Below are 10,298 nucleotides of genomic sequence, written 5' to 3'. Positions count from 1 at the left end.
ATAAGTCTACCATCAACATTTCTTTGACAAGGAAGTGCAGTAGTGACAGGCATTTGGTCAGTTAGGGAGAAAAAAAAAATACTCAATGCTTGGCTTGCATTCTTGTTCCCATGAACACATTTCCATGGGAATGTTTGGCACACAGGCACTTGATCAGTTTCATGTGGTGAACATGTCACTTGGTTTCAGCAAAGCTGGAGGGCACGAGTATCTTCAACTAAATCACAACTGTGGCCGGTTTGCTTTTCTACAGGGAATAAGCACAGATTAGACCCAACAAGATGTGTCTATAAATGTATATAAATGCATTATCATCTAAAGTCACAGCTCTACAGGGCTTCAGACGAAATATTATCAACATATTGGACCATATTAGAAGACTACATTTACAGCAAAATGAAAGAGCAGACCTGCCCAAAAGATGAAGCAGCAGTGCTCCCAGTTATGAGTTCAAGTCACTCCATCCCTCATTGGGCTTGGCATACACCACTGCAGGAGTTTTTGCATCCTGTGGATCAGGTACCTTCTACTCAAACTGCCTTTCCAGGCAGTGGCACACATGTGCAGCAAGATCCAGCTCTGTGACATGTGGTTGCACCACCTTAGCTCACATCTCCTGTGCTGCTGCTGAGAGGGCAAACATACTAATTCCATGTAAAGTGTTCAAGAACAGACAATGGGCAAATTTGGATAATAATATTTAGTAACCAAATAAGGGAAAACAACAAAAATGAAGAGGTAAAAACTATAAAAGTATTATCAAAACCACAAAATCAAGAATAATTCTGCATCTAGGGGAGAATTTGTAGATTCACCATTTTAACATTTTAATCAAGTTCTTTTAACTGCCTTTTTTTTGCTTAACAGGCAACTAGATCTCTATTGCAGGCTTCATTATTTGCTACCCATAAACCAGTCAGCTTTCAGTACAGTTGTACTGAAATATAATTACCAATTCAATCTCTGAAAGCAGATATGCTATCTCTACTTAAACTCAGTTCAGTCTTCATCAGGCAACCACAGAAACAAGTTGCCCAGACAGGTTTTGGAGTCTCCATCCTTGGATAGATTCCAGACCTGTCAGTAAGGTTCTTAGCAACCTCATCTTGTTGACCCTGCTTTCAGCAGCTCCAAAGGCCCCTTTCAACCAGAACTGCCCTACAATTCCATAGATTATAACCAGAAAGAACCTGTACTACTTATTTGGTGCACTGATTACCAGTAACACATCAAAATTTTTAAGAAACAATAAAGATGTACATGCACTATTCACAAACAACTAAGATGGTATTATTATGGGTTTAGATTTATAGACCAAAGATCTATTATGGGATTGGGACACTCAAATCCCAAACTAAATGCTTGGTAGTCTGCCTAGCAGTCACTTACTCTGCCTCAGAAACACGAGCAAGAACAGCATGCTAATGGCAGACGCTCAAAACCCTATCAAAAATTAATGTTTAGGTGAACCATCCAAGAACAAGCTCCTCCAAGAGGCTCAATCCATCAGGTGAATAAATAATTATTAAACTGATTTCCAATCCAGACAGAGTAGCAGCTCTCATTGCATGTAGTCACCCATAAAGTGACAGTACACAAGATAATGCTACTAAGAAAATCTCAACAACAGTATCAACTACATAAACTCAACTTAGTGTTTTAACTGTGTTTTCTAAAATAGAACATTTTCTAGAAAATTAGAAAACATCTCAACACCAAATACATAGCCCATTTGGGAGGTTTCAGGTACACTTACCATGAAGCAAGGACTCCTCTGGTAAGGACTGGAAGTTTTCTGTTGCAGGGGTTAACACCTATACAAAAAGGGATCTTCTTAGGAAGCTGGCACTGTTGCTAAGACATCCACTGAGATGCTTCCTTTAATACTAGACTAACTTTTTACATCAGCACTACTGGACTCCTATTTACCACTGTTTTCCCCCCTTATAACTCACTATATTAGGTCTTCTGCCCACTTTTCGCTTTGATTCAAAAACTGCATGTGAAGAACGAACTGGAAATTCATTCTGTTATCACCACAGCATGGCTGATGACCTGAGCTTTGGGTTCTAGACACGACTTTTTCCTGGTAGGTACTTCATGAAGAACACTGGTGAAAACCTTACTATTCTTTCCTAATTCATAATAGAAGTATTTTTCATGATTTACCAGTTAGCACCCTTTCTGAAAACCAGTACTGTCCTACCCAGTCCACTACCACACTGCCATACCTCAGATGATCTGCAAGCTGAGTCAGGAATACCATTCCAGACATTCTCAGGAGCCACAATTTCCTCGTTGCCACTGGACAGATTCAAGACCTGCAGAGAGGGAGCCAAAGTGTATCTAGCACAGCAGCAATACACTCAGCGAATAAAACACTGCAGTGGGAAAACACAACTGAGGACTCCCTGCCTTTAGAAGGTTTTGAGAAGTCTGGATCTTGCAAGGAAGAGCAAGTCAATCTCTAAAAAAACTGAATATAACTACTGAATCTGTTCAAGGCTCTTCTGGACTTCTAAGCTAAGTATCGTGAGAAACAAAGGCTGTAAAATACCTACTAGACCAGAACCAGAAGAAAGCTGGTGAAATAACAATACATAATAGACACTGAACCTCATCTGAATACAGCTGAAGTTAGTTTCAGATACCCAAGGGATCTACTAGCAAAAGAGCTGGCTTCAACAATCTCAGGCATTCAATCTTCCAAAAAGTTGCTTTTCTGTAAAGATCTTTTGGATTTGCAACCTTAATTATAACTTAAAGGTCATTTTATCCAAGTATGACATCTATGATGTGTGTACATGGACACACACTCCCCTTGAACTGAAGGAAGGCTTCCAATTCATCCCATAGCATAAAGAGCAGTAGAACAAGGCAGCTCCCTAGATTATCCTCTACTGTTAAAGTTAACTCCCACTAAAGTTAACTCCCACTGTTAAAGTTAACAGCCACTAATGTAGTACACATTTCACTGAAGCAGGAATAGTCTTGGATTCATCATTATATACAGTATAGTTCAAGTTTCTTCCCAAAGTTCTACTGTTGTAGCACTAATTCCTCAAAACACCAGTAAAATAGTACCAGGTTTCATGAGCATTTAATGGGAAAACAGCTCCACAGCAGAACATTAATTCGCCAGCCAGCCAGAATCATGCATATGAGTGTGAATCTCAATCTGGAGCCACCTCCTTCAATATTCCCAGTCAATACAAGGGAATAAGATGTGAAGGGAATATCAAGTGTTGGCATGTAGCATCCAACTCTATTTGAGACACTTCTGTTTCTATGTAGCCTATTATAGAGTGAAGATCTAAAATATTCAATATTAAAATATTTAGAGGAAGACTACAGAAGGGCCAGATCTTAAGAAGGCAGAAAGAATATTCAAACCATACTTACCCTAGTACCTTTTTCAGATATCTCCAAAATGCGAGCCTCACACCACTGGAGGGAGGTCCACACCACACATTTGGAACCAACATCAAAGCCCTTCAGATTACAAGGATATTCAGGATGTGCTACAAGAAATTATGACATATCAATGAAGGAGGAAGAAAAAAAAAAAACAAACACATAAAGTCCCAAAAAAATCACCCCTCAAAAAACCTAAGATTCCTCACAACACTGCTCCCCTGCCCCCCTCCAAACTACTTACTTGATGTTTGAAAGCTAAAATTTCTCATCCTGAACAGTCTTGCAAATGTATTTCATGTTCTGAAATAGATTTCCAATCAAAATCATTAATCTCCCCAGGTAAGATCAGTTGCTGTTACACTGTCACATTAAACATGAGATCCTACACTTAGTCTGCTGTCCTTAACCCGTCAAAGCATACTGACATTAACACTAATATGTTAACTTATTAGGAAATAAAAATTAGGTTTCTACAAGAAAGCTATTCTCATGTCTGAGTGAGCACAACATTTTGATTATTTAACTTCTCAAAATCAGGTAATTTACCTGCACTGCAGTCAGCCAAGTTCTCGTGTTGCTTTTCTTCTTCTTCATCCCCAGACTTACAGTCTGATGACTGCACATGTGTATTTCCACACTCTTTAAATGAGTCAGTCAAGTCTTGTTTCATCCACTCTTCCACACAGTCATCTTGCTGCTTCTGCCTCCCCTTACGTTTCTTAACTTTGTAGTCACATGATTTCACAGGGAAAACAGGCCTCTGATCCACTGAGTCTTTCGTGAGAAATGAAAGCTGACTTCCACTATTTGCAGAATTCTGCAGCACAGAATGTTCCAGCTCTAACAAGTCCTCCTCCCTGTCTTCCTGAGAAGGCTGAACATCAGGCAGTACCAGTTCCAGAAAGTGCCCAAACTTGGCACTTGCCACTGACTGCTTGTCATGGGTCTTCAGGTCCAGTTGTTTCTCAGTTCTACCACCAGATGATGACAGCTTTAGGGGAGGAGCATCTGCTTCCATCCAATCACCTAGTAGATCATCTGCCTGATGAATTCCAGACAAATTCACTTTCAGTTTCTTTGGGTTCCCTCCCAAAGAAGGCTGAACATCAGGCGGAATCGGCTCTTCTGACTTCTTTCCATCACTAACTGAAGGCACCAGGTTTTCCTTCTCATTAAGTAATGTTAAAATTTCAAGAAAGTTCAGAGCTGCCAACTCTCCTGTCTCCTCACTACAAACTGGCAGCTCCAGCAACTCCTGTTCCAACACTGTCTCTCTTGCTTCACTGCCTGATGCTGTCTGCACTTCAAGTGACTTTGTTTCCAGGGCTTCCTTTGTTTCTTCCCTGAAGGACGACTTGGCTGAAAGTGCCTCTAGATCCAGCAGGAACTCTTTTAGATCATCATATGAATAGTGCATTTCTAATGGATCCAGTTCTACTAACATCCCTGTTCCACTGCTGGAAGATGGCTGTGCCTGGAGCACTGGCAATTGCTGCAGCTCTTCTGGTTTGTTTCCTAGAAGGAGGCTGGCTGCTGAAGCACTGCCCATCAGTTCTGCTTGCAGCTCAGCATCCTCTCCAAACAGTACTTCAGACAGTTCTTGTTCTGAAGCTGTCACTTCACTCCCTGAAATGTGAGGGCTGCAGCATCTCATTGGTTCTAGTAACATACTGTTATCACTATCACCTTCAGACAGAGGTACCTCTTTATCAAAACTGTTCTGATGCTCTGCTGTTTCATATCCATCATCAGCGTTCCCACTGGCAGCTCCCACTGACACATTTGCTTCTGCAGTTTCTAAGCACTCAGAAGTTACACCCAGGAAAGGTTCAGAACAAAGTAAAGCACTTCCTTCCTGAGCTAATCCACAAACAGCAGTAGTTTCTCTTTCAAGACAAAGACCCATATCACTGTTTGAACTTCTATTTTCCTTAAAGAGGTTGTCAAGACTTGAGAAAGCACTGTCACCAGTTCCTTTATTAGCCTTCCAAAAAGGCTTCATCTCTTCATTAATACTATTGCCAGAAGCTTCCAGCTTGACAACACAGAGAGGAACTTCAGAATCTTTATCTTTCCGAGTCTCTACTACTTCAGCTTCTAATACAAGGTCTGCAGTCATATTATAAAACTTCTGATTTGCTTCACTAAGCCATGAGCCCTCTGAAGGACTGAAACCTGACAGACAGCAAGCAAATGCCTGACCAGGTACTCTGAGCAGTTCACATGGAATCTGTCGGACCATCTCCAAGCCAACAGCTTCCTGGCTGCCATAATCCACATGTCGAACAACTACACTGTCACCTTTTACACTGATGATCTGAGCTCTGTAGAACCATCCATCTTGACTGTATTTTGCTAGACAAGTATGACCACTTTTAATACAAGATATTCTGCCATCATTCAAAGAGCTCAGTCCAAGCTTTTCAGCTTCCTCTATTTTTTTGTCAATGTAGCTCAAGTGTTCAGTATCAGCACTATGACACCAGAAGTATTCTGGGCCATTTACTACCGTGATGTAAATTTTTAAAGTCTGACCTGCCTCTGGAAACTTCCAGATAAATGATTTACAATCACAGGAAATCTCACTTGGTGCCTGAGGAGGCAAAGGCTCACATGAAGTTATCATGTCACTATTCTCTCTTTTATCAATTATTTCAGTTGAACAAGATCTCTCTGTACTTGCAAGATCATTAGGTAAATCCACTGTTATTATACCTTGATGGTCACTGAGAATAACTTCCCATTTATCCTCAACCTTTTCTACAAATTCACATGACAGCAGGATTTCACTTGTTCTCTTGGTGAAGTAAAGCACTGCTTTCTCTGCCCAGTCTGTATTTTTTTTGCACTTAAGTCCACCTAGGAAGCAGTGAATGCTTATTGCTGGAATAGATGACAAGTCCTCAGGGAGCCTGCGTGCTTGATGAACAGTAATTACTGAAGTATCACCATAATCAATATAGTGTACCCTTATTGAATTGTCAGAAGTCTTCTCTTTTACTGCAGCTCTATACCACAGGTTGTCTTCTGAATAAACAGCACTGATTAAATCTCCTGCTTGGAAAAATTGTCCACAAGGATTCTTTGCTGGTGTCCCATTGTTTAAACTTTTCAAAATGCTGTTAAGCTGAACCTCATCGCTCCCTAATTGAACATAAAAATCCAGTGGATCATTGACATAAGACACATACACTAACGTTTTAAGAGCTGGCACTATCTTCTGTTGTGGTAGATCAGACACATTTTTAAGCATTACACACCTGCCTTCAGCACCAGATTTAATATCTGACAGTGTATCCATCTGGATAGGGAGTAGAGACTCCTCCCCTGCTTCACTTAACAAACTAGCATCCTTTTTACTGCTAAGCATTTCATCAGATTCTAGTAATCCAGCTGCCAGATCTCCCTTGCTAGAGGGCTGGAAAAGGTTTACATCTTCTTTGAAGTGCCTTTTGCTCCCTTGTCCTCCCTGAGCTTCAGATCCACATTTTTTGCTTTCAAGAGGCCTCCCTGCATTTAAAGGGGACACTGCAGTCTCATTCACATCTGCATTTCTAGAGCACCGAGTCTCACTTTCTACATGACCACACAGTCTTGTGTTGTTTAGGCTTAGCTCCTTCAGTTTTGTATTAATTTGAGTATTACTATCAAACAATTCAACCAGCAGTGTATTATCAGAGTCCTTTGCTACTACTATTGCTTTTAATTGCCTTTCTAGGACAGCTTCCTTAAACCATGTTGCAGCTTCTTTGGAAACAGAAGATACATCAGATATGGAACATTTTATGGCCTGCATTGGCACAAGCAGGATATCAGAAGCATCACTGGGTAAAGGAAGCAGATCGTCTTTCTCTACGGTCTCTGTGTTCCCAAAATCCACAAAGAAGACTTTTGCCTTCGGTTGTGTTTCCATAATTACTCCCCTGTACCACTGACTGTCAGCATACCTTGCCAGGCACAAGCTCCCAGACGTTCTCAAGGTTCCCGTGCTGGTCATTGTTTCACTCAGGCGACTGATGTTATCAGCCAGCTGTGCTAAGGTATCTGCACATCTTTCAAGCTGGCAATAAAACGTCCATGGATCCTCAATGTGTGTAATATAAACTTCTTCCTCACTCCCAATTTTGATACCATGATTAGAATAATAGTAAGAATGAAGCTGAACCAAGGATGCCAGATGCTTTTGAGGAAATAAAGGTCTGGCTACACCTCTCTGAGTCAGAAACTGGCAAGCACTCTGAAAAGGTGTTATTAAATCTACGATGTTAAACAGGTCCCTATTTATTGAAGCCAAGGCAAATATTGTACACTTCAGTTCGAGTTCAGATGACGAATTAACAACAAACTGCTGAAAAGTATTAATCGCTTCTTCTTCCCAAGCAAAAGGATTCTGACCATTGGGTTGGATTAAGTTGTAAAGGCTGCACCTGAAAGCCTGAGCCTCCAACCTAAGGAAGCGCTCATCGATTGCACGGAGGTTTGACAGGTACACCTGCTCTCTGTTGCCATAGTCAACATAGACAACTTCTACTTTTTCCGCACGAAGTGCTTCACTAACAATTAAAGCCCTGTACCATTTCTTATCCTTTGAGTACTGGGCTAAACACACGAGATTTGGCCAAACATGTGGCTGGGATGAATTCTTACAGTGCTCCTGAATTTCATCCATTAGTAACTCAAGGTCACGGCTATTTCTACTCAACTGACACCAGAAAACACTAGGATTTTCAACATACGACAAAATAACACTAACAGTACTTCCCACTTCTAAGTGGCCTCCACAAGAATAACCTGGCTTAATTTCCACATAATTCTGTCTCAAAGACACACGCAAGTTTCCCTTGCCCTTATATTCCTGAGCAGGAAGAGATTCACTACTTTTAGAACTGTGAATGGCTGCAACAGGGCTCTCTCTGACCATCACAGTGATGTCAGGATCAACTGCTCTATCATTGCTCTTTAGAGCAGACTCTTCTCTAAGCCTCTTCTCTGCATTTATTTGTTTTTCCTCTGCACTAGTTGCTAGGGAAGAGGCCTGTGTCACAGCCTTTTCATCTGAATTCTGGAGAGTCTTGGGTATTTCACACCTCTGGTATTCAGCATAACCTCCCTGGGCCATGAGTTTACTTACTCTTTTCTCTCCTAACTGGGTCTGGTCAAAAATTTCAACCATGTATTTGTCACCCTTCAAACTCAAAAACCAAACCTTCAGTCCCTTGTTCAGCACAATCTCCCGGAACGCAGACACAGAGGCTTCGCTCCAAGCCCCTCTCAGAGGGGAGACACCTGCCAAACAACACTTCAGAGCTAGAGCAGGGACTTCCCTGAACCGAGGGAGCAGGTCCTTCACCGCACACCGATCCACAGTTTCTGTACTGCCCCTGTCCACCAGGTGTATTTCCACCCCACTGTCCAGCACCCTGGTGACCACCGCTCGATAAAAGCCACCCTCGTTCCCACTGGCACAACAAAGGGATCCAGGGTGTGGGTCCCACCCAGCACCATCCAGCTTCGTGGCATGGGAGTAGAAATTCCACATGCACTGCCTCAGCTGCCTGAAAAGCTGGTGGTGTTCATTGAGCTGCAGCCAGAACTCAGATGGATCTCGGAGGTAGGAGACCTGTGCACTGTAGAACACACAGGTCTTTAGCTGTACACCAGGTACATCAGCAGAGCCCAAATCTCTGCGTGTTAAGACAGGAGGTGCTTCTGATGGCAATTCCAATTCTCCAGCTGAGGATTCTTCTAATGCCAGCTGCCCACGAGCCTTAGTTTGGTTAGCCTGCTTACAACTGCTGACCAGGCAGCAAGCCTGAGACCCAAAAAGATGGTTCAAGTTGACGCCGCTTTCCCCATACAGAGTCACATAATAGAGATGCTCAAAGGAGTTAAAGGCTTTGATGCGAGCACTCACTCCTCTGCCTTGCACCAGTGCTTTCAGCACATCGATCTGTGATGAGGACCAGCCACAGCCCCCATCAGAAACACCCTGGAGAGCACACACGTAAGTCACCACAGGCATCCGAAAACACTCAGCAGGCAAATGGCGCAAGTTAGCTCTGGTCACAGTCTCCTTCCTGCCATAGTCCACAAAGATCACGAGAGCTGCCTGCTGGTCCTGCTCCCCTGTAATAAGCTCCAGCAGAAGGGCACGGTACCACTGGCCATCCATGCCACGGGCAGCACAGGGCGAGCCTACCTTGGGCAATAAATCCTGCTCCCACCAGTCATAAACATGGCACATGGTATCAGAAAGGCAACGGATCTCCTGGGACAGGCATTGCAACTGGCAGTAGATGTGATGTGGGTCAGAGACATGGGTCACTATGACGGGCTCTGTCACACCCAGCTGAAGCTGTGGGTAGAAGTAATCCAAGGCAGGTGACAGGGGCCGATATGACAGCAGCACGTGGAGAAGCTGAGGCACTGCAAAAGCTCCAAGGGAACACGTTGAGGGCTGCTGCTGCCAGAGCTGCTGCTTTAGGTGGCCAAAAGGCAGGCAGCGTCTGAGCACCTGGCAGAACCAGACAGCAGAGACCCGCCTGGCCAAGCCCAGCTGCCGCATCTGGGCCACGAGTTGGGGCAGCTCGAGCACGATGAGCTGCGGGGACATCACCTCCTGCACCACACCAGACACCTCCTTGCCGTGCAGGAAGCTGAGGAACTCCATCGCCTCCACCGTCCACTTGGAGACCGGTGAGTCCCCGCAGCCCGTACCCTCAGGGCCTTGGGAGGGCATGACATTGGCCACGACGCAGCCCAGCACCTCCGGCGGCAGCTGGAACAGCTCCGGGCAGCCCCGCGCCAGGTAATAGGCGGACGTGGCCACCACGTACCCCTCGTCCAGCAGGAACACGCGGTACCCCTGGGCGCTGCAACTC

The 10,298-nt window shown here is 43.7% G+C and overlaps 1 protein-coding gene across 1 annotated transcript; it reads right to left on the bottom strand.

Annotated features, from left to right (window-relative positions):
• Positions 1–99: 99 nt before the first annotated feature.
• On the bottom strand, positions 100–10,272 carry TDRD6 (tudor domain containing 6). The gene is made up of 4 exons (XM_018088765.2): positions 3,964–10,272; positions 3,403–3,521; positions 2,232–2,321; positions 100–247 (listed from the first exon to the last, which is right to left on the bottom strand). Exons 1-4 carry the CDS (start codon positions 10,154–10,156, stop codon positions 218–220), a joined length of 6,432 nt encoding a protein of 2,143 aa, XP_017944254.1. The 5' UTR covers positions 10,157–10,272; the 3' UTR covers positions 100–217.
• Positions 10,273–10,298: the final 26 nt, after the last annotated feature.

The sequence above is a fragment of the Manacus vitellinus genome, unplaced genomic scaffold, assembly GCF_001715985.3.
Source record: "Manacus vitellinus isolate BGI_N305 unplaced genomic scaffold, ASM171598v3 scaffold_11_pilon, whole genome shotgun sequence".
Taxonomy (NCBI): Eukaryota; Metazoa; Chordata; class Aves; order Passeriformes; family Pipridae; genus Manacus; species Manacus vitellinus.
Note: the sequence above shows the minus strand (reverse complement) of the source record. Positions and strands in the feature narration are given on the sequence as shown.